At 45.5% G+C, this 24,427-nt stretch overlaps 1 protein-coding gene across 4 annotated transcripts in view; it reads left to right on the forward strand.

The window, feature by feature from the left end:
- Positions 1 to 24,427, forward strand: part of LOC143983296 (cohesin subunit SA-2-like) — a 155,058-nt gene that overhangs the window by 71,779 nt on the left and 58,852 nt on the right. For all 4 annotated transcript variants that reach the window (XM_077482810.1, XM_077482811.1, XM_077482812.1 and 1 more), the window contains 2 exons: positions 7,553 to 7,649; positions 23,373 to 23,484. In XM_077482810.1, the coding sequence (XP_077338936.1) occupies positions 7,553 to 7,649; positions 23,373 to 23,484 (209 nt within the window). The remainder of the gene's footprint in view (positions 1 to 7,552; positions 7,650 to 23,372; positions 23,485 to 24,427) is intronic.

Here is a 24,427-nt window from a genome sequence, read left to right on the forward strand (position 1 = left end):
TCTTTTACAGGCGGTGGCCCGGTCTTCTGTCGCCGTCGCCGCCTTCCGTTCTTGTTCTTCTTCTTGTTCTTCTTGTTCTTCTCCAGGCGATGTTGACTCGACGAGCTCTCCGGCCGGAATGCCGGGGACGCGCTGTGCGGTCACTTATATAGTGACAATGGGGCGGGGTCACATGGTATATGTCACATGGGTTGGTCACATGGGTTGATGTCACATGGGGACTATGACATCGTAAGGGGGCGGGGTCACCATGTGACATCAACCCATGTGACATATACCATGTGACCCCGCCCCATTGTCACTATATAAGTCACAGCGCAGGGCGGCTCTGGCATTCCGGCCGGAGGGAGCGACGTGTCAACATCGCCTGGAGAAGAACAAGAAGAACAAGAAGAAGAACACGAACGGAAGGCGGCGACGGCGACAGAAGACCGGGCCACCGCCTGTAAAAGAGCTACAAGAAGGCGCGGTGGCCCGGCAGAAGAACCGAAGGCGGCGACAGAAGAACGGAAGACGGCGACAGAAGACCGGGCCACCGGACCAGGCGCGGTGGCCCGGCAGAAGAACCGAAGAGGGGGACAAGACCCCCGAAGTCGGGAGAAGAGGCCGGCGGCGGGGAGGAAGAAAGCCGGACTCCTCCGCTGGCAAAAGAGCTACACACACATAGCGGAGGAGTCCGGCGAGAAGACCCCCGAAGACGGAAGACCCCCGGCTGTGCAATAAAATATTTTTTCCCCCTGTGTTGTGTTTTTATTTGTACTTTATTTCACAGGTGAATGGGTAGGGGTACATTGTACCCCATACTCATTCACATAGGGTGGGGGGCCGGTATCCGGGGGCCCCCTTCTTAAAGGGGGCTCCCGGATTCCGATAAGCCCCCCGCCCGCAGACCCCGACAACCAACGGCCAGGGTTGTCGGGAAGAGGCCCTTGTCCTCATCAACATGGGGACAAGGTGCTTTGGGGTGGGGGGGCCGCGCGGCCCCCCCCTTCCCCAAGGCACCCCCCCATGTTGAGGGCACGCGGCCTGGTACGGCTCAGGAGGGGGGGGGCGCGCTCGCTCGCCCCCCTTTCCTGGCCGGCCGGGTAGCGTGCTCGGACAAGGGTCTGGTGTGGACTTGGGGGGAACCCCCACGCCGATTTTTTTCGGCGTTGGGGTTCCCCTTTAAGCCCATTCCAGGCGGCGGAGCCCGCGACGTCTCCTTCGCGGGCCCCGCCTACCTGTACACGCGCTCGAAATGGGCGGATTTGCCTCCTCCTTACGTGGGCGAGTCCGTTCATTTCAAAAGTTGAGCGAACTGTTTGCCCAACCTTGTTCGTCAAACAGTCCGCTCGTGTGTGGGCAAGTCCGCTCATGCAAATTTTGAGCGGACTGTTTGACAAACTGTTTGCCGAACAAGGTTGGGCGAACAGTCCGCGCGTGTGTACGCGGCCTTAGACTCCGCGCCCCAGGGAATCTTATGCTCTATCCCTGGTGGGATCCATCTTGGTGTTCTGGCGCCCCTGCCTTCCTATCACCTTGACCTCCGTCAGCAGCAGTCAGCCGTAGGGTCCACAACCTTGCGGTGCACTCCTAATCCCTACAGTGTGCATCTGTCACCTGGCCTCAAGGTGACCTGACAGTTTGATCACCCATGGACCCGGCTGACATGCTGCTCCCTGCAGTTGATCCGTTGCAGGGCATAGTGCGGAGACCCGAGACCCAGGAATCTAATCAGACTCAGGTGATGCGATTCCTTCAAGATCTGGCTTCCCGCTTTGAGCAGCTACAGGCTTCCTTGGGAACCCCGAACCTGCAGCCTCAAGTACAGTTTGCGACTACACCAGTCGCATCCATGCATTCATTATTACTGCCAGCTCCGTCCCGTTTCTCTGGGGACTCCAAGGCCTGCAGGGGCTTCCTCAGCCAATGCACCATTCATTTTGAGCTCCAGCCTCAAAACTTTCTGTTTGATTGGGCAAAGGTGGCCTATATCATTTCCCTCCTCTCTGGTGAAGCTTTAGCCTGGGCTGCTCCCCTGTGGGAGAAAAATGATCCGGTGGTTTCCAGCCTGTCCAACTTCTTGAAGCTCTTTCGTAATATCTTTGAGGAGCCAGCTCGGGTTTCTTCTGCGGCTAGTGCCCTTTTATGCCTTCGTCAAGAATCTTGTTCTGTGGGACGATATGCACTTCAGTTCCGTATCCTCACAGCTGAATTGAGCTGGAACAATGAGGCCCTGGTTGCAACCTTTTTACATGGCCTCTCTGACCGAGTGAAGGACGAATTAGCAGGAAGAGCTATTCCCGCCGGTCTGGACGATGTAATTTCCTTATGCAATCAGATTGACCTTCGTTTCCAGGAGAGGTCCTTAGAAAAAAGACGCCAGCACCCCCTAGGTCCTAGTCAGTCTGAACTTTTTTCCCGTCGCCCTGTGGAGCATCCTCTGTCTGTTGAGGAACCCATACAGCTGGGCCGGACCAGACTAACCCCCGAAGAACATGCTAGACGCAGAACTCTGGGCTTGTGTCTTTATTGTGGTGGCAAGGGTCATTTTCGTGACTGCTGCTCGCTTCGTCCGGGAAACGCTCGGGTAATACATTTGGAAGTTGGAGTATTGGACCCAGAAACATCACCTTCTCGTCTTCTTCTTCCGGTGTTCCTCCATGTAGACACTTCTTCCCAATAGGTCCTAGCATATCTGGACTCCGGAGCTGCCGGCAATTTTATGGACTGGAGAACTGCTTCTTCTATGAAGCTTACCCTTTCTCCCCTCGCTACGCCACTGGTAGTCTCGGCAAATTATGGCACTGTGCTCCCAGGGGGTCCTATCCATTTCCAGATGCTACCTATTAGGATGTCAGTAGGGATACTCCACCAGAAGTGGATCTCCTTCCTCATCCTTCCCAAGGCCTCTACTCCCATTGTATTGGGCCTTCCTTGGCTACAGCTCCACTCGCCACATATGGACTGGGTCTCTGGGCAGATCCTGGCTTGGGGCCCTTCGTGTTTCTAGTCCTGTCTTCTCAAGGTGAGCCCCAAGGGGAAACTTCCCATTGCTACCACATCTGTATCGTCTGATCTTCCCGCGGCATACATCGATTTCCGGGATGTGTTCTGTAAGAAGTCTGCTGAGGTGCTTCCTCCCCATAGATCTTTTGACTGTGCTATTGACCTTGTCCCTGGAGCAACCCTGCCCAGGGGTCGTACCTACCTTCTGTCCATTCCAGAGACCCAGGCCATGTCTGAGTATGTCGCCGAGAATCTGGAGAGAGGTTTCATCCAGAAATCCTCATCGCCTGCAGGAGCAGGGTTCTTTTTCGTTGCCAAAAAGGATGGTACCCTCAGACCCTGCATCGACTATAGAGGTTTAAACGCAGTGACTATTAAAAACCGATACCCCTTACCTCTAATATCTGAGTTATTCGACAGGTTGAAGGGGGCTTCCATTTTCACTAAGTTGGATCTCAGAGATGCATACAATCTCATTCGAATACGGGAAGGTAACGAATGGAAGACTGCGTTTAACACTAGGGACTGGCATTACGAATACCTGGTTATGCCTTTTGGTTTGTGTAATGCTCCAGCTGTGTTCAAGAACTTCGTCAATGAAATATTCAGGGACCTACTGTGCCAGTTTGTTGTCATCTATCTGGATGATATTCTCATCTTTTCCGAAAATCTGCCTGCTCACAGAAACCATGTACGCACCGTACTTCAGCGCCTTAGAGAGAACAATTTCTATGCTAAGATGGAGAAATGTTCCTTTGAATGTTCCAAGGTCCTGTTTCTGGGATGTTTTGTTTCTAGTGCAGGTCTTCGCATGGATCCCGGAAAGGTCTCAGCCATTACCAACTGGCCCCTTCCCGCTAGCCTCAAGGCCACACAGCGTTTTCTTGGCTTCACAAATTATTATAGGCAGTTCATAAGGAATTACTCTTCCATTGCCGCGCCCATTATCGCTTTGACCAAGAAGGGTGCGAATGCCAAAGACTGGCCTCCCGAGGCTGTCTCTGCGTTTCACGATCTGAAACAGGCCTTTGTCTCTGGACCTCTCTTGAGGAGACCAAATCCTGAGGACCCATTTTTTATTGAAGTAGACGCTTCTTCGATGGGGGTGGGAGCTGTGCTTCTTCAGGACTTTGAGAAGAAACGTCAACCATGTGCGTTCTTCTCCAAAAAAAATTCTCAGGCAGAGAGAAATTATGCCATTGGTGATCGGGAACTTCTCGCAATTATATTGGCGTTGGAGGAGTGGCGTCATTTCTTGGAAGGTTCCCCTCACTCCATAACGATCTTTACTGATCATAAGAAGCTACAGTACCTACAGAATGCTAAACGTCTGAACCCCAGACAGACCAAGGTGGAGTCTCTTCTTTTCCCGTTTTTAAATTCACGATTACGTACAAACCTGGTTCCTGCAACGGTCGAGCTGATGCGCTCTCTAGGTCATTTGAGGCCGCGTACACACGCGGGGACTGTTCGCTCAACTTTGTCCGTCAAAGGCCCCTTTCACACTAACGTCCCGTTCAGGCCCGCCTGTCAGTTTTTCAGGCGGACCTGAACGGGTGCTCCATAGAGCTCTATGGAGCGTCGGATGTCAGCGGTGACATGTCCGCTGACATCCGACCCGCTCCGATCCGAAAAAGTGTGACGGAGGAAAAAGCTATTTTTCCATCCGTCTGCGGATCGGATCGGATGACGACGGGCACTGCGGTCCGTCGTCATCCGATCTCCCATAGGGGAGAGCGGCGCTGTGACAGGTCCGTCCCTGCACAGTGTGCAGAGACAGACCTGTCATCTCCCTGCTCAGCGGGGATCGGCGGAGTGATCCCCGCTGAGCAAACGGATATCCACGGGGCGGATCAGAACTGATCCGCCCCGTGTGAAAGGACCCAAACAGTTTCAGCGAACAGTCCGCTCAAAATTAGCATGGACGGACTTGCCCACACACGACGAACGAACAGTTTGCTGAAACCGTGCGCGATGACGTGAACGGCACGTACGACGGGACGGAAAATACGACGTCCTATACACTGCATTACAACTTTCGGCGTGTAAATCCTTTCTGAGCATGCGCGGAACTTAGTTTGACGAACAAGCCTACACACGAGGGGACTGTTCGCTGAAACCAAGTTTCAGCGGACAGTTTTTCGGAATTTCCGAAAAACTTTGTTCAGCAGACTGTTCGCTGAAACTGTCCGCTGAAAGCCCACACACGGGCGGACTGTCCGCCGAAACACTGTTCAGCGGACAAAGTTGGGCGAACAGTCCCCGCGTGTGTACGCGGCCTGACACTTTGGATGAAGAGTCCAACCCTGATCCTGAGCCGATCATTCCTACCTCATGCATTGTTGCCCATTCTACCACCCTGGAATCTAAAATTCCTCCTGGTAAGACCTTTGTTCCCACGGAGCTAAGAACTAAGATCCTTCATTGGGGACATGATTCCAAGGTGGCAGGTCATGCTAGGTTCCTCCGATCCTTCCTGCTCATCAGTCGTCACTATTGGTGGCCTAATTTCCGCTCGGATGTTAAAGACTATGTTAAGGCTTGTCACGTCTGTGCTCAGTCTAAATCTTCTACTCAAGCCCCTGCTGGTCTTCTCATGCCTTTTGCCCATTCCTAAGGAGCCCTGGTCTCATATCGCCATGGATTTTATCACTGATCTTCCACTGTCGGAGAATAATATGGCCATTTGGGTAGTAATCGATCGGTTCTCCAAGATGGCTCATTTTGTTCCTCTTCCTGGTCTCCCTTCTGCCCCTGCCTTGGTTCCCATTTTTGTACGAGAGATTTTCCGCCTTCATGGTGTTCCTTCTCATGTCTTTTAGGACAGGGGTGTGCAGTTTACTTCTCGTTTTTGGAGAGCCTTTTGCAAATCCTTCGACATTACCTTGGATTTGACCTCTTCTTATCATCCCCAATCCAATGGCCAGACTGAGAGAGTTTATCAGGAGTTGGAGGTCTTTCTCCGTACCTTGGTCTCTGCCCATCATGATGATTGGGCATCACTATTACCGTGGGCTGAGTTCTCCCACAATAATCATGTCAACGTCAGTTCTCAGAAAACACCCTTTGTCACTGTTTATGGAAGACATCCTCAGCTTCCTCTTCCTATGACTTGTTCTTCTGACATTCCAGCTTTGGCTACTGTTCAGGAATCATTTGCTCCAAGATTCATTGGTCCGTACACCATAATTTCTAAACTGAATCCAGTTTGTTTCAAGCTCCAGATTCCCAAAAGCCTCAAAATCTCTAACTCCTTCCATGTTGCCCTTCTGAAGCCTTTAGTCCTCAATAAGTTCTCTCGTCCTCTCTCTACCATAGCACCGGTCTCTGAGGATGATCAGGAGTACGAGGTTAGCCAAATTTTGGATTCCCGACTCCGTAGAGGCATTCTCCAGTACCTCGTGCACTGGAAAGGTTTTGGTCTTGAGGAGAGGTCGTGGATTTCGGCTTCCGAGGTCTTTGCACCTCGTCTGTTGAGGAAGTTTCATTTGAAGTTCCCCTCTAAACCTGGTCCCAGGCGGGGAAGGGGGAGGCCTCGTAAGAGGGGGGGGGGGGGTACAGTCATGGTTATGCAATAGAGTTCACCTGCTTACCTGTCTCCATGTGTTCATTTCTAGAGACCAGCCGACCCTCACCTGACTGCTTTTAGAATCCATCCTCTGGCATGGCTCCACCCTAGTTCCTATCAGAGAGCTTTATATTAACCTGTGCACTGCAGGCCAGCCCTGCTGATAAACCTTTGTGTGTTAGCTTCCTGTTACCTGCCGTGTACTCTGCTTTTATTCTGTTACCGACTTTGGCGTGTCCTTGACCATCCCTGTTTGCCTGTGATCCTGACCTTTTGGCGTGTCCCCGACTATTCCTGTCTGCTTGTGGCCCCAACCTTGGCTTTGTCCCTCACCATCCCTATCCTCCTGTTGCCTACTGTGGATGTGAGCTGGGGGGCCCTGGGGGTCGCGACCTGGAGCCAGTTGCAGCCAAGTCCATCCTCACCACTCGAGGCTCTGGTGAACACCTGCTGGCTCTTAGACTCCGCGCCCAAAGGAATCTTACGCTCTATCCCCGGTGGGATCCATCTTGGTGTTCTGGCGGCCCTGCCTTCCTATCACCTTGACCTCCTTCAGCAGCAGTCAGCCGTAGGGTCCACAACCTTGCGATGCACTCCTAATCCCTACGGTGTGCATCTGTCACCTGGCCTCAAGGTGACCTGACACTGTAGCTGGCAGCACTGAACAGTCAGAAAAAAATGGACAGGGTGGTCGTACAGAAGTTGATCGGTAGATATATAAAATTATAGATTAAAATGTTTACTTTTTTGGGACATTTTTTCTTGACTGGTTGATAAGGACAACAGTCTTATTTTCCTTTGCTCCAGTTGTCATAAGTGATAATATATAATCAAGAAGAAAGAAAGTATGGCTGTAATCATGAAGCAGTAAATGTAAATTTCACCGAACATTCACTGGTGGTGAATCAATCACTGTAATTTAAAGCACATCTGCCTAGATTAATCTGCAGAAAATGTTTGGTGAATATTAGATTCACTACCTTATATAAATTGCAGGTATTTGATCCCAGGAGTAAGTTCACAGAAGACAAAAGGATCTGAGCACAATGTAAGGCTGTTAAGGAAGCTGCTGGATTTCTTCCTTGAAATTGAGGTATGGTAAAATTCTAAAGCCCCTATCTGTGTTCAAATTAGTAGACATAGCTCTGTAAATAGGTAATAGTTGAAAAGAAGACCCATTATGTAAGAAAGAAAAGAAGTCTGAGCGGGGTGGTGGAGGACCTAGGGAGAAAGAGGGCTTTTTGCAGTATTCAAAAGTAGGTTTTGGTACATGAACTGCTTGCCGGGTTAAGCCAGCCATAAATGGATCTAATTTAGTTGGTTCAGCAGGGGCTGGCTGAATTTCAATCCATGTATGGGCAGGCTTATTGTGCAGATGTTGATCTACCGATCATCTTCTGTACAACCACCCAGTTGGATTTTCCCCAGTTGATCGGTGGGAGTGCTGATCAGTGTTGGTCTTCTTACTTTAAAAAAAGTAATTAGTTAAAGAGGAAGTAAACCCTGATGAGTTTACTTCCTCTTTTTTTCCCTGCAAAGGTAAAGCATAATGGACTACTATGCATCGCATAGTAGCCCATTATGTGTCACTTACCTGACACAGGAGCCAGCGAAGTCGCGCTGTCCCCTGTAGTCCGCCGCATCCATCTTGCTGGTGGCGTCTCGCAGCTCCGCCGCTGTCATTCGGCGAAGCCGCGATGACGTCACTCCCGCGCATGCGCACGGGAGTCGACAAATGCGGCAGCTCCATTTTTGGAACTGCTGCGTTCAGTGCGCCTGCGCGCCGCTGTCTACGGCGCATGCGCCGTAGACAGCGGTGCCCCGATTTCGGGCAAATATCTTCTAAACCATATAGGTTTAGGAGATATTGCTTGGACCTACAGGTAAGCCTTAATCTAGGCTTACCTGTAGGTCAAAGTGGTTTGTAAGGGTTTACAACCACTTTACGTTACAAATTACTTCTCCCAAAAAGTAATTGCGTTAGTAACCTGGTTACGACATTGAAAAGGTAATTAGTTACTCAGCAAAGTAACTGTGACAGGGGTGGCAGCGGTGGTACTTGAGGGGTAGCAGTGGTAGTGGTGTACTTGGGGGGTAGCAGTGGTGTAGAGTACTTGGGGGGGTGGCAGCAGTGGTACTTGGGGGGTGGCAGCGGTGGTGTACTTGGGGCGATGGCAGACAGAGGTGGTACTTGGGGGGGTGGCAGCAGTGGTGGTGCCATCCTCTCCCACCACCACCTCTGCCTCTTACTGATCTCATCCCCCACCACCACTGATATCATCCCTACTTTATCTCCCCCATCACCTCTGTTGTAGAAGTGATGGTGGGTGGGTAGGGATGGGATCAGTAAGAAGCAGAGGTGGTGGAGGACTTGGGATGGATAGATTGCACTGCAATTCGAATCGTCAGACAGTCACTTACTTGAATGCCTCCAGGGATGCCTTTCCTCATGGGGAGAGAGAGAGACCCTCCCCTTCACTCGATTGCTGTCAACTGGTCAGCTGACTTAATTTTTCTGTGTCCATCCCGCCTCCCTACATTCTCTTTCTCTGGATAGGCAGGGCGGGATGGCGCTGTCCAGACAGTCTCTCTGAGTCTCAGTCTCTTCTCAGCTCAGCAGGTAAAAGCCCCCCTCCGTGCGGCAGAACGAATGGCCAGGCAGCGCGGCCACAGCGGGCCTCCGGGGTGGTAGATATAATTGTGGTAACGTCACCCAAGTAATGGGAACTGAGTTACCATGAGGGGAAGAGTGATCAGTTAGATTACTCGTTACCCTCTAAAGTAACTGTGTTAAGTAACTCTGTTTATTTTAACTGAGTTGCTTACATCACTGGTGCTGATCAGTGTATTCTGACAGAGGGGAAGTCTCCCCTCTGTCAGAATAAAAGGCTCAGCAGGAAGGATTCCCCCATCCACATCGAGAGTGTGGATGGGGGAATCAAGTAATTTTTGTGTCCAAAACCTGCTGGTTGAAAGAAAGAAAAGTGACTCATCCCTGGCGTACTTTAGTGTCGGGTAGTAAAAATTGAAAGAAAATAACCAGAGTGGTGTCCAAACATCCCACATTGAAATAATAAGCATCTTATTCATCATCATTCATAATATTTCCACATTGTTCAATACTGAACAATGTTTTTTTTATGTGATTTTCTCCACTACATATAACTCTAATGAGGGCAAATACCATCTCTGCTTCCACTTGGTATATTACTATATTAGTGACATGTTGTGAGGCACAGATTTGTACAAGGCACCTCTGGAAAATAGGACGTAAGTAACAGCTGAGTGCAGAATTGTGTATATTATAAAATGAATGCCTTTAGTCTAGAGGTTGCATTGCATACAGTCTCCAGACATGTAGAGGAGTTATAAAATAATCTGAATATGGAAAACATTAGTGCTGTTCTGGAGCAGCATTCTCTGTGCAACATAAAAGCTGGAGAGATATTTTCAATTAAAATGTAAAAACTTTTAAATATGGCTTGTATCAAGAGTGTTAACGTTTATTTAACCACTTTCAGACCGGACCATTTTGCTGGTAAATGACCAGAGGTCTTTTTACACTTTGGCACTGCGCTGCTTTAACTGGTAATTGCGCGGTCATGCAATGTTGTACCCAAACAAAATTTGCGTCCTTTTCTTCCCACAAATAGAGCTTTCTTTTGATGGTATTTGATTGCCTCTGCGATTTTTATTTTTTGCGATATAAGCGTAAAAAGACCGCAAATTTTGAAAAAAAATGATATTTTCTACTTTTTGTTATTAGAAAAATCCAATAAACTCAATTTTAGTCATACATTTAGGCCAAAATGTATTCAGCCACATGTCTTTGGTAAAAAAAAAGTCAATAACTGTATATTTATTGGTTTGCGCAAAAGTTGTCACATCTACAAACTAAGGTACATTTTCTGGAATTTACGCAGCTTTTAGTTTATGACTGCCTATCTCATTTCTTGAGGTGCTAAAATGGCAGGGCAGTAGAAAACCCCCCCAAATGACCCCATTTTGGAAAGTAGACACCCTAAGGAAATTGATAAGAGGCATGTTGAGCCCATTGAATATTTTATTTTTTTGCCGCAAGCGATTGAATAATGACAAAAAAAAAAATTTTTTTTTTTTTTTACACAAAGTTGTCACTAAATGATATATTGCTCACACATGCCATGGTTATATGTGGAATTTTACCCCAAAATACATTCTGCTGCTTCTCCTGAGTACGGGGATACCACATGTGGTCGACTTTTTGGAAGCCTAGCCGCGTACGGGGCCCCGAAAGCCAAGCACCGCCTTCAGGATTTCTAAGGGCATACATATGTCATTTTACTCCTCACTACCTATCACAGTTTTGAAGGCCATAAAATGCCAAGATGGCACAAAACCCCCACAAATGACCCCATTTTAGAAAGTAGACACCCCAAGCTATTTGCTGAGAGGCATGTTGAGTCCATGGAATAATTTATATTTTGCCACAAGTTGCGGGAAAATGACAAACTTTATAAATTTTTCACAAAGTTGTCACTAAATGATATATTGCTCACACATGCCATGGGCATATGTGAAATGACACCCCAAAATAAATTCTGCTGCTTCTCCTGAGTACGGGGATACCACATATGTGGGACTTTTTGGGAGCCTAGCCGCGTACGGGGCCCCGAAAACCAAGCACCGCCTTCAGGCTTTCTAAGGGCGTAAATTTTTAATTTCACGCCTCACTACCTATTACAGTTTTGAAGGCCATAAAATGCCAAGATGGCACAAAACCCCCACAAATGACCCCATTTTAGAAAGTAGACACCCCAAGCTATTTGGTGAGAGGCATGTTGAGTCCATGGAATATTTTATATTTTGCCGCAAGTTGCGGGAAAATTACAAACTTTTTTTATTTTATTTTTTTTTTCACAAAGTTGTCACTAAATGATATATTGCTCACGCATGCCATGGGCATATGTGAAATGACACCCCAAAATAAATTCTGCTGCTTCTCCTGAGTACGGGGATACCACATATGTGGGACTTTTTGGGAGCCTAGCTGCGTACGGGGCCCCAAAAGCCAAGAACCGCCTTCAGGCTTTCTAAGGGCGTAAATCTTTGATTTCACGCCTCACTACCTATCACAGTTTTGAAGGCCATAAAATGCCAAGATGGCACAAAACCCCCACAAATGACCCCATTTTAGAAAGTAGACACCCCAAGCTATTTGGTGAGAGGCATGTTGAGTCCATGGAATATTTTATATTTTGCCGCAAGTTGCGGGAAAATTACAAACTTTTTTTTTTTTATTTTTTTTTTCACAAAGTTGTCACTAAATGATATATTGCTCACGCATGCCATGGGCATATGTAAAATGACACCCCAAAATAAATTCTGCTGCTTCTCCTGAGTACGGGGATACCACATGTGTGGGATTTTTGGGGAGCCTAGCTGCGTACGGGGCCCCGAAAGCCAAGAACCGCCTTCAGGCTTTCTGAGGGCGTACATTTTTGATTTCACGCCTCACTACCTATTACAGTTTTGAAGGCCATAAAATGCCAAGATGGCACAAAACCCCCACAAATGACCCCATTTTAGAAAGTAGACACCCCAAGCTATTTGCTGAGAGGCATGTTGAGTCCATGGAATATTTTATATTTTGCCACAAGTTGCGGGAAAATTACAAACTTTTATTTTTTTTTATTTTTTTTTCACAAAGTTGTCACTAAATGATATATTGCTCACACATGCCAGGGACATATGTGAAATGATACCCCAAAATAAATTCTGCTGCTTCTCCTGAGTACGGGGATACCACATGTGTGGGACTTTTTGGGAGCCTAGTCGCGTACGGGGCCCCGAAAACCAAGAACCGCCTTCAGGATTTCTAAGGGTGTAAATTTTTGATTTTACACCTCACTACCTATCACAGTTTTGAAGGCCGTAAAATGCCAAAATAGCACAAAACCCCCCAAAATGACCCCATTTTGGAAAGTAGACACCCCAAGCTATTTGCCGAGAGGCATGGTGAGTATTTTGCAGCTCTCATTTGTTTTTGAAAATGAAGAAAAAAAAAAATAATGTATATTTTTTTTCTTTTTTTCAATTTTCAAAACTTTGTGACAAAAATGAAGGTCTGCAAAATACTAACCATACCTCTCGGCAAATAGCTTGGGGTGTCTCCTTTCCAAAATGGGGTCACTTGGGGGGATTTTGTGCTATCTGGGCATTCCATGGCCTCCGAAACTGTGATAGGCAGTGAGGAATGAAATCTAAAATTTACACCCTTAGAAATCCTGAAGGTGGTGCTTGGATTTTGGGGTACCGTACGCGGCTAGGCTCCCAAAAGGTCTCACACTTGTGGTATCCCCGTACTCAGGAGAAGCAACAGAATGTATTTTGGGGTGTAATTTTACATATAACCATGGCATGTTTGAGCAATATATCATTTACTGACAACTTTGTGCAAAAAAAAAAAAAAAAATAATAATAATGTATTTTTTCCACAACTTTTGTCAAAATATAAAATATTCCATGGACTCGACCTGCCTCTCAGCAAATAGCTTGGGGTGTCTACTTTCTAAAATGGGGTCATTTGGGGAGGTTTTGAACTGTCCTGGCATTTTATGCACAACATTTAGAAGCTTATGTCACACATCACCCACTCTTCTAACCACTTGAAGAAAAAGCCCTTTCTGACACTTTTTGTTTACATGAAAAAATATTTTTTTTTGCAAGAAAATTACTTTGAACCCCCAAACATGAAGTGTTTTTTTAAAGCAAAAGCCCTACCGATTAAAATGGTGGGTGTTTCATTTTTTTTTTTCACACGGTATTTGCGCAGCGATTTTTCAAACGCATTTTTTGGGGAAAAAACACACTTTTTTTTATTTTAATGCACTAAAAATCACTATATTGCCCAAATGTTTGATGAAATAAAAAATATGATCTTAGGCCGAGTACATGGATACCAAACATGACATGCTTTAAAATTGCGCAGAAACGTGCAGCAGCGACAAACTACGTACATTTTTAAAAGCCTTTAAATGCCTTTACAGGTGACCACTTTAGATTTACGGAGGAGGTCTACTGCTAAAATTAGTACCCTCGATCTGACCTTCGTGGTGATACCTCACATGCATGGTGCAATTGCTGTTTACATATGCCACCAGACCAACGCTTGCGTTCCGCGTTGCGCCTTAGCAGGGGGGGACAGGGGTGTTTTTTTTTATTTTTTTTTTTTTTATTATTTATTTTGCTTTTTTTATTTTTTTTTAAACTGTTCCTTTCATTTATATATATTTTTTTATGATTTTTATTGTTATCTCAGGGAATGTAAATATCCCCTATGATTGCAATAGGTAGTGACAGGTACTCTTTTTTAAAAAAATTAGGGTCTATCAGACCCTAGATCTCTCCTCTGTCCTCAAAGCATCTGACCACACCAAGATCGGTGTGATAAAATGCTTTCCCAATTTCCCAATGGCGCTGTTTACATCCCGCAAAATCTAAGTCATGAAATGTTCGTAGCTTCCGGTGTCTTAGGCCATAGAGATGATTGGAGCCATTCTGATCTCTGATCAGCTCTATGGTCAGCTGGCGGAACCACCGGCTGCATTCTCAGGTTTCCTGTTGGGACAGGAGAGCCTGAGAAAACCATGGAAGATGGTGCGGGGGGGGGGGGGGACATTCCCTCCCACTGCTTGTAAAAGTAGTCTAGAGGCTAATTAGCCGCTAGGATTGCTTTTACATAAAAGCCGACCGCTGGCTGAAAAGAATGATACCAAGATGATACCTAAACCTGCAGGCATCATTCTGGTATAAGCACTCAAAGTCCCGCAACATACCAGTATGTTGCTGGAACTGGTTGGGCATATATTGTAATTTTTTTTTCATGCAGCCTGTGGGCTGAACGAAAAAAAAATATTGATCGGTGGGTATGCCCACCATTAGATACCACCCTTCATCCACCCACTTTCTAATGGTGGGCATACATGCACCATTTATATATGCCGAAGCATGGGGGCATCCTCCCGCAAAAGGTAGGAGCAGATCGCTCCTCCACCCCTTATGCCCCCATGCTTCGGCATATATGCTCTTTTTTAACTGTGGTGGTGAAATCACCCCCGACAGTGCTGGAATCGCGGCTTTATGTATCATGGGAGCAAACGCTGTTGCTGTCAAGATAAATAAATCCGCTCTGCAGCAGAATGGCGTACCTGCTAAGCAAATGATGGTTAACAATAAAACAAAGTAACATTACAGTATAACAGTAGGACTTACCATACCTGCAAAGCAAATACAAAAAAAAAATCGCAAAAAATAACACATTTAACACAATCTGTGCCTAAAATATATATATGCCGAAGCATGGGGGCATCCTCCCGCAAAAAAGTTATGCCGCGTACATACATTCAAACTTTTCCACGGGCAAGCCCTCCGTCGGAATTTTGACTGTATGTACGCGGCATTAGGAGCAAAATCGCTCCTCCACCCCTTATGCCCCCATGCTTCGGCATATATGCTCTTTTTTAACTGTGGTGGTGAAATCACCTCCGACAGCGATGGAGTCGTGGCTTTACATATCGTGGGAGCAAACGCTGTTGCTGTCAAGATAAATAAATCCACGCTACAGCTGAATGGCGTACCTGAAAACAAAAAATGGTTAACAATAAAACATTGCAGAATAGAATACAGTACAAAGGAGCAGAACAATAGAGAGAGAATAGAGAGAGAGAGAACAATAAAACGACAACTATTTTTGGTTTTTTTATTTTATATTTTTTTTTTTGTTTTTTTTTTTTTTACTTTTTTTTTTTTTAACACTTTTTTTTTTTTTTTTAACACTTTTTCTGTTGTAACGGTTCCAGCGGTTTGGGTCTCTCAAAATGCAATGGCATCTTGGGAGACCCTGTGAACGTGTGCCTAGCCTGTGCAATGCTGTACCCTACGCTAATACTCAACTAGTGAATGGTAGCGTTCAAAACACTCACCCTGACAAAGACCAGGCTGGTCAGGACAGCGGGGACAATAAGAACGGGTGTCACGCCTAAATCCGCGCTTTCTGCAGACACGACATTTTCTTTGGGGGGCTCGTTGGGTAGGGGTACTCGGGATGACATAAGAATAATGCCTCTCATGCAGCCGGCTTACTGCATCTGGTAGGGGAAGGTGAGGTGGAGCACCGCCTGGATACAGAAGGGCTCTGACGATATCCTCCTGGAATTTGAGGAAGGATCCAGTCCGTCCTGAAGCTTTGTGTAGTACATAAGCATTCAGTATAGCCAATTGGAATAAATAAACAGACAGTTTTTTGTACCAGCGTCTGGACTTACGGGCAACTAGATACGGCGCCAACAACTGGTCATTGAGGTCCACCCCTCCCATGTTAAGGTTATATTTGTGGACACAGAGGGGTTTCTCCACAATACCAGTCGCCGTAGGAATTTGGACCGTCGTGTCTGCATGAAGGGAGGTAAGAACGAAAACATTCTTATTATCCCTCCACTTCATAGCGAGCAAATTATTACTGCGCAAGCAGGCTCTCTCCCCCAGCCTAAGACGGGACTCTACAAGCCGCTGGGGAAAGCCCCGGCGATTAGGTCGCACGGTGCCACATGCTCCAATCTGCTGATCAAACAAGTGACTAAACAGTGGCACGCTTGTGTAATAATTGTCCACGTACAAGTGGTACCCCTTTCCGAATAAGGGTGACACCATGTCCCACACTATCTTGCCAGCGCTTCCTATGTAGTCAGGGCAGTTCTCCGGCTCTACGTGACTATCTTTACCCTCATAAACCATAAAACTACGTGTATAGCCTGTGGCCCTGTCACAGAGCTTATACATCTTGACCCCGTATCTGGAACGCTTGTTGGGGACGTATTGTTTGAATGACAAGCGACCAGAAAACTTAATCAGGGACTCATCAACGCAGACAACTTGATCGGGAGTAAACAAGTCTGCAAAACGTTGGTTGAAGTGGTTTATGAGGGGCCGAATTTTGTAGAGCCGATCGTACTCAGGGTCTCCACGAGGACGACAGAGTTCATTGTCGCTGAAGTGCATGAACCGCAAAATCATCTCGTATCGTGCCCTGGACATGGAAGCAGAGAACACGCGCATATGGTGAATTGGGTCAGTGGACCAATATGACCGCAACTCACTCTTTTTGGTTATGCCCATGTTGAGGGAGAGGCCCAGAAAGATTTTAAATTCAGAAACCGTAACTGGTTTCCATTGTTTGGCAAGGGCGGACTGGGGAATAGTGGCGATGTGTTGAGCAGCGTACAAATTGGTTTGGTCCACAATAGATCTAAAGAGATCTTCGGTGAAAAACAGTGAGTAAAAGTCAAGTGTCGTAAAATCAACTGTTTCCACCTTAATGCCAGGTTGGCCAGTGAATGGGGGAAGTACGGGTTCTGCAGAAGTGGTGGGCACCCAAATAGGATTGGCGAATTCTGCAGGAAGGGCACTATGGGTACGACGGGCCTGTCTTTGTCTTCTTGGTGGCAGCGGGACACTACTTGTGCTTGCCACCTCGCCAGCTTGAACTGCACTTATGGGACTCGCCACGTCACCACGTGTTACTGCAGTGCTGGATGTACGTCCAGGGTGTACTAGGCCGCTGGTGCTTGCCAGTTCACCAGAAGGATGAGCGGCTCTAGTACGTCTCTGCTCCATACGAGTGGCCTGCGGTTTATGCACCTCAACAACAGAATACATTCGGGATCGGGCACACCTGTCCCTAACAGAGGCCTCATCTCCGTCGTCAGAGCTATCTGTCATGGAGCCGCTGTCCTCTACAGGATCGTATTCTGAGCCTGAATCTGACAGATGAGTGACGTCCTCTTCACTATCTGTCATGCTCAGAAACGTGTAGGCCTCTTCACTAGTGTACCTTCGCTTTGCCATTTTGGGCTCTAAATTTAGGGGTACACTAGTGAGACTCACAGGTAAAAAAGCACCTAGCCTGTCAGCGACTGTTTCAAAACGCTACAAAAAAAACTGTTAGCGATCGCAGGGATCAAGCCTGACTCTGCGAACGCTGCAGTTATGTGTGTTGTGTTTTGTAAGTGACAGTGATCGATCGATCGATACTGCACTTGGGTGGGCTGGGCTGGGCTTGGCGGAGGGGCTAAACGCAGGTGCTAGCGGGTATCTGGGCTGATCCCGCTAACAATGCGTTTTGGGAAACCTAAAATGCAGGCAATGCTAATATAGATCTGATCAGATACTATATTACTAAGGGAGGTGTATGCTTTGCGCGTGGGTGTTAGCGGTACTGGCACTAACCTGACGCTGGGGCGACGCAGGCCTTATCTGACCCTCAAACTTATATCACCCGCCGGGTGATCAGGGGGTTAAACCTTTATTAGGTAATAAATGGCGGGTGCCCTGAAACAAAAAAAAAATAACTAACCAACCAGCGTCACCTGTAACAGTTATATGGTGATCACTGGTGAAAGGGTTAACTGGGGGGCAATCAGGGGGCTATGCGGTAGTATATGGGGGTCCCTGACGCTATAAAAAGCTGCGGCGAACCCAAATACTTACCTGCCTAACTAGCGTCACCTGTGACACTAATACAGCGATCAGAAAAAAATCGCTTATTAGTGACACTGGCGACGGGGGGTGATCACGGGGTTAAACCTTTATTGGGGGGGTTAGGGGGGCACCCTAGAGCTAAAGGGGGCTAACCCTAACTGCCCTAACAGTTATTACAGTCACAAATGACACCAATGCAAAAAAAAAAAATGCACTTGGTGTCACTGTGACTGGGGGGGGCAGGGGTGATTGGGGGGTGATTGGGGGGTGATCGGGGGGGTGAAAAGTGTGCCTGGCGTGTTCTACTGTTAGTGTAGTGTGTTGGTGCAACTCACCGATCCTCTCTCCTCCGTGCCGGAACGAAAAAGACCGACACGAGGAGAGATTACATCATTTCCTCTCCTGTGTTTACATTACAGGAGAGGAAGTGATGTCACGAAGACTTTCTATTCGTCGGGAGCGATCGCGAGGGGGTGGCCATGAATGAATGGCCGCCCCCTCATCCCAGATCGGTCCAGAACGAATACCGACCGCCGCAGGCACCGGGCGGGGGCCCGATCGGGCCCCCGACCCGGGGCAAGGCAGGGACGTACATGTACGCCAATATGCCTGCCCGTGCCATGCTGTCGACGTACATCGTCGTGCGGCGGTCGGCAACTGGTTAACCTTAGAACAAAAAAACATTGCAGCTTACCAGTGTATAGATGTGATGACTGCATTGTTTTTAGAGGCTTTTTTCCCCTTTTATTTTTGCCTGGTGATCCTGCCAGTAACACACTTCCTGTTCTAAGGTGACAACACACACTCACTGTATTTTATCTATGAGGAGTAGTGTTGTCACACTGACAGGACAGGAAGCATGGACTATGGAACACCTCACCCCTCTTCATCTTAATAATATAGGATGGAGTGTTCTGTGGTCGATAGAGAGAACTGGGAGCAGTGCAAACTGATAACAGTCAGCAGAGACAGAGAGTAGAGGATGTTTTTAGCTCACAAGATTTTGGCAGAAGTATTGGGTATTTATCCATCAGATATAACAAAATTCTTGCTATATTAAACAGACCAAAAGAGGGAAAATAGATGAAATTATTTGGAAGGGTTTACATACACTGTAATGTCTCTAAGAAAATGTTTTTTACATAGGCATCAGGCAGATACATAAGACCACCATGGAAGTAAGCTTATTCTATTGAACTTTTTTTTTTTTTTTTCATTTTGATAACAAGTTTTTGGTATCTTCCCACTAGAATAGCACATATGGTACTGAGCCTGGCACCTTTTTCCATAACCGGTGGTCATGCCCAGTTATCTAAAAGTTATGGTGAAGAGTTTGTGCCATTCTTCAAACTTTATTACAAGTACCCATGGTCATAAGTCCTTAATCTGAACAACAGACAGCAACAAAATACCAGCAAAAGTGAAAGTTTGGCTCATTAGCTTGCTGACTTTGGCTGAAATTAAAAACTCAAACAATACATTTCTTTTATTTGCTCCCTTATGGTCTGCTAAACATAACATTGAAAGCATTATGTTATATCAGTTCGACAAACGCAAAAAAAAAAAAAAATAGCTGTTCATTCAGTTATTCAAATGATCTGATAATATGATAATATCCTGTGCTCTTTTCTTCTGCGGACTGTTATCAGTTAGCATTATTTTTTTTATTTTTTATGAGTATGGTACAAAACAGGCAGGAAAGGTCACATCCATCAAATACAGATACAAGTGAAACAGCTTTCTAACAAAGTCAAAAACAATGTCAGCAAAAGGGCGACTCTGTGATAGCTTACATGCAAAAGAGACATTGTTGGAAGGGAATAATACATACTTTGAAACACAGTACGGTGGTTAGGTAAGGAAGGGGAGGCACTATGTAGATCTGCATAAATGCATAAACAAAGAACAAGAAGAAAAGGTAAAACAGCACCTAGGGTATTTTGATTTCAGGTAGCCATCAAAGATACCATTAAAAAAAGCATTGAAATCTAAAAACCAAATCAGGTACATCTGAACAACATAAAAGAGACTTCAAATGCTGTAAAACAACATAAAAGAGGCTTCTAAGGAAGGGGAGAATAAAGGGAAGGGAAGGTATAGACAGAGAAAAGGAGGCAAATGAGAAAAGATATTGGTTAGCATTGTTCCCAGATATCTTCACTGACCACAAAACACCTCCCCTATGTTAGGAAAATGGGGAGGTGATATAGATAACACTGCTCCTCCTAGATACCGTACCGTTGTCAACCTAGGACAGATAGTGTGTTCCTGGCAGAAGAAAAAAGTTTGAAAAAAAATAAAATTAGTTCAGCTGCCACATGTAAGGAAAGGTAAGCTGTGATACATTCATGTTTTTTTCTCGAGTTTAGATATAATCCAATTCCAGACTTCAATGGACATTTTCTAATTAGAAACTCTGCTAAGTTTTTAAAAACTATGCTAAGGTTTAAAAAAAAAAATTTGGGAGCCTTGTAGGGGTGCCGCATCTTCACTGGCCTCACGTTTCGATTCGATTCGATTACAATTATCCTGTCCACGATTCGATTCGACGATGCATCACAATTACTGTGCACGGTTTTCATCCACAAAATTCAAGCAGTCAGAAGAACTCATTTTTTATTTTATTTTATTTTTTATTGAATTTCAAGGTAAACACAGAAAAAAACATAACAGCCTAATTGGGCATACCCAGGCTGGTCACAACTATACAACTACTGAGAGAAAAAACAAAAATACAAAAAAAAATATATATATATACATCCATCTGAAATGCATGTATGTCTAACAAGACCACTATACACTCAACCTCCAATTCAGACCATGCAAAGCAAACCTCCAATTTTGCACATACACTACAACTTCCTTTGATTGTTCATGAGATAAAATTGTACAATACACTTTCGTACACGTACTCCCCCTCTTCCCCATATATCATTGACTTGAGAGCCCAGGTATGTTAATACAGTCAGGGATGCCACCCACTTCCTTCCCAGTGCCCAATAGAGTGGTACTAATCATCATCCGAATTTGCATTAGTGTACTGAGATTCCGTCCAAATAGCCCATATTTTGTGAAATTTATTGCCACAGCCACGTGACAGGTAAGTCGCTTTATACAGTGGTAGAGCCGTATTCACTAACCTCTTCCAGAAATTTATTGAGGGTGCGGCCGAGGCCTTCCATCTTAGTACTATAGATTTACGGGCATAGTATACTAATAGTCCTTGCAGTATTCTAATTGCCCAGCGTGGGGCCAGTGGTTTGACTAGTCCCAGCAGACATACCTCTACAGACAATGGCACAGGAACGGTGGTTACTGTCAGAATAAATTTGGTCACCTCCACCCAAAAAATTTCAATCTGAGGACAGCTCCAGAACATATGGGTGAAATCCACCGAATGTGAGTTGCATCTCCAGCAAGAGGCTGAAACAGATGGAAAGATTCTGTGTAGACGTACAGGTGTGTAGTACACCTTATGTACTATTTTAAATTGCAGTAATTTATCTCTAGCCGATACTAGCTGTGAAAATGGGTACTCCCACATTTCTTCCCAGTCTTCTTTGTCCAGTGTAGGGAAATCTACTTCCCACTTTGCTTTAAGGTTTTCTAGTCCTGTATGGACGTTAGGGAGTAATGCTTTATATATGTTGGATAAGGGCTTAGATAGATTTTCATCTCTGAGCAAAGTCTCCAATCTCGTGGTATAAAAGGCTACAGGAGCATTTTTAAACTGCGTCTTAAAAGCATGATTAAGTTGCAAGAATCTAAATAGGTGTGAGTTAGGTAAATTATATTGTTGTTTCAACTTGTCGAAAGTCTGTATTTTGCCCTCAAAACAGATCTGATTAATATATTTGATGCCCCTACCTGCCCACACACCAGGGTTGGGAATGGTTCAGAATTCTGATAAATTCGGGTTAAACCAAAGAGGGTTATACGGGGAAATGTGTGAAGAACTCATTTTTAAAATTTTTATGTGTTCTTAAAAAAAAAAAAAAAGACAACACTCCTTGCATGTAGTAAAGTGTAAACACAGCAGACAACTTAAAGAAGACCTCCAGACTGCCCCCAAATGACTACAGTGATTGATTCACATCACAATTTCAATGATACCTTTTTTGTTTTTGTATGAATTATGGTTTTGCTCATCACTGCCCCACACATGCAATGCATGGCTGCATGTGTGGGGTCAGTTATGAGCAAAAGCATATATTATACAAAAAAAAGGTATCAATCAAATTGTGATGTGAATCAATCACTAAGACATGCATAAACCGTAATTCATGAATAATGTGTAAATAATGGTGCATCAGATATGTGTCTGACTTAAGTACCTGATGATGATGACAGTGTGCACTGGTTTCTCCCTGCAGCCTGTGAGGACAAACGCGGCCATCCAGTATTCTTCTGGCTCGCTTGGGTCTCCCACTGCCCGCAGCAGCCTGTTGTGAGGAGGACAAGTGCAGGACGCTAGCTTAGGTGATCTGCAGCAGTCTATGTGACAGTGAGCCGAGGAGGACTCTCTGGAAACCGGGAGTCGGGGACACTTGCTCCACATGTCTCCTCTCCTGTAGTAGCCAGCTAAACACACAGTGATACGGGTGGGGATGACAGGAAATGGTGGCATGGCTAATGCCCTCGGCTCAGTTCAGCTCCATTCGAAGAAGCAGGGCACAGCGTGGCATGCAGATGACGTCACCTCAAAATTGATTATGTCAGACGCAGCATCGATGCCGAATTGCGGATGGCCGAATCGCGATGCATCGATGCTGCGGTTAAATTCAACACCCCTAGAGCCTTGAGTCACTGGGTGTTTGCTAAGGAATTTTTATTGCCAGTTGCTGGACCTTTAGATGCACTTTTGAGTCTGCTGGTTATGCCCTGCCTATGACCCTAGGGGAATTGCCTGACCCAACCCTTTCCCATTCTCTTCCTCTTGACTTTTACCTTTCTTTCTTCATGGCCCTGTTTTCCCCCTTCCTCTTGTCTTTCTTTTTTATGAAAATTATTGATCCTTGTTGAGCAATGTTACATGGACCTAAAAGTACTGTAATACTGTATGTATCTGTTTGTAATTCATTGGATTTGCGAACTGTTATAAAAAGTTACTGGAGTTATATTACCAAGCATTGTAGCCCATCTTTTATACATGTCATTTTTGAAAATGTTCTTCTAATAAGAACATCGAATGAGAAAAATTATGAGGTCATGTTGTAAGGCCATTCTTACTTGTATAATGTTTAGAGAAGTAATTGAGGTTTTTAAGTTACTAATAAGTAAAAATCTCTTTCCTGTTCAGTTGCATGAGCACATGACATACCTTGTTGACAGTCTTTGGGATTGCACACCTGGATTTCTAAAGGATTGGCAATGTATGACATCCATCCTCCTGCAAGATAAGGAAAAAACATGTGAGTTATGGAATAAGGGCCCTTTAGTTTAGGGAATGTGAACACTTGACAACTCACAATTATTGAAAAATATCTGGATTTTTTTTTTTTTTTTTATTCTTTATTTAGAAAAGCAGTATCCGACAATGTCATGAAAAAACAAGGCAATATATACCAGTAAATCTGCACCAATAATGCCATTGTCAAGAAACAATATATTTAAGTTCACATTTCAATGAACAGAACATGTACCCCCAAGGGTGACACAAAGTATATACAGTGATACCTCGTTTCACAAACTTAATTAGTTCCATGAACCAAGGCAAATTTCCCCATAGGGTTCAATGTAAACCAGGTTAATCCGTTCTGAACTTTTGTTTTTGTTTTTGAACCACAAAAATATGAAACAAAGTACAGTACAGTATGAAGAGAGAGAACACTTACACTAACCTTGCTTGAGACGACTTCTGGCGTGGAGGAAGGCGGGTTCTTGTCACCTGCATTACCGTTTCTCACATCCTTATCACCTTCATTACCGCTCTGCACTTTCTTTTCAACAACATGCTTGCTCTGAACAGTCTTATCACCTTCATTACTGCTCCATACTTTCTACTTACCACCATGCTTGCTCTGAATTTTCTTTGGAGCCATTCTGGATGCCTACAGTATGTGATAAAAAACACACAAAAAAGATTTACAGCAAGTGTGCACAGGGATGTACAGTACAGTACTGAACACTATGTGCTAAAAAGCACACCAAAAAGCTTATCAATACTGTACGTGTCTTCACAGTACACTTTCAGTGTCTCTCTGTGACCGAAATCTCACTTACAGGAAGTTGCGACCATGTGTCAGAGCAGGGAAAATGGCCACGGCTCGTGTTCGTGAACCGAAGTGGAGTTTGCGTACTGAAGCTAATTTTTGTGAACCCTTCTGTATGCGAACCAAGTTGTTCGTGAACAGA

This window comes from Lithobates pipiens, unplaced genomic scaffold (assembly GCF_037356315.1).
Source record: "Lithobates pipiens isolate NorthernLeopardFrog02 unplaced genomic scaffold, aLitPip1_a1.2 Scaffold_16, whole genome shotgun sequence".
Lineage (NCBI taxonomy): Eukaryota > Metazoa > Chordata > Amphibia > Anura > Ranidae > Lithobates > Lithobates pipiens.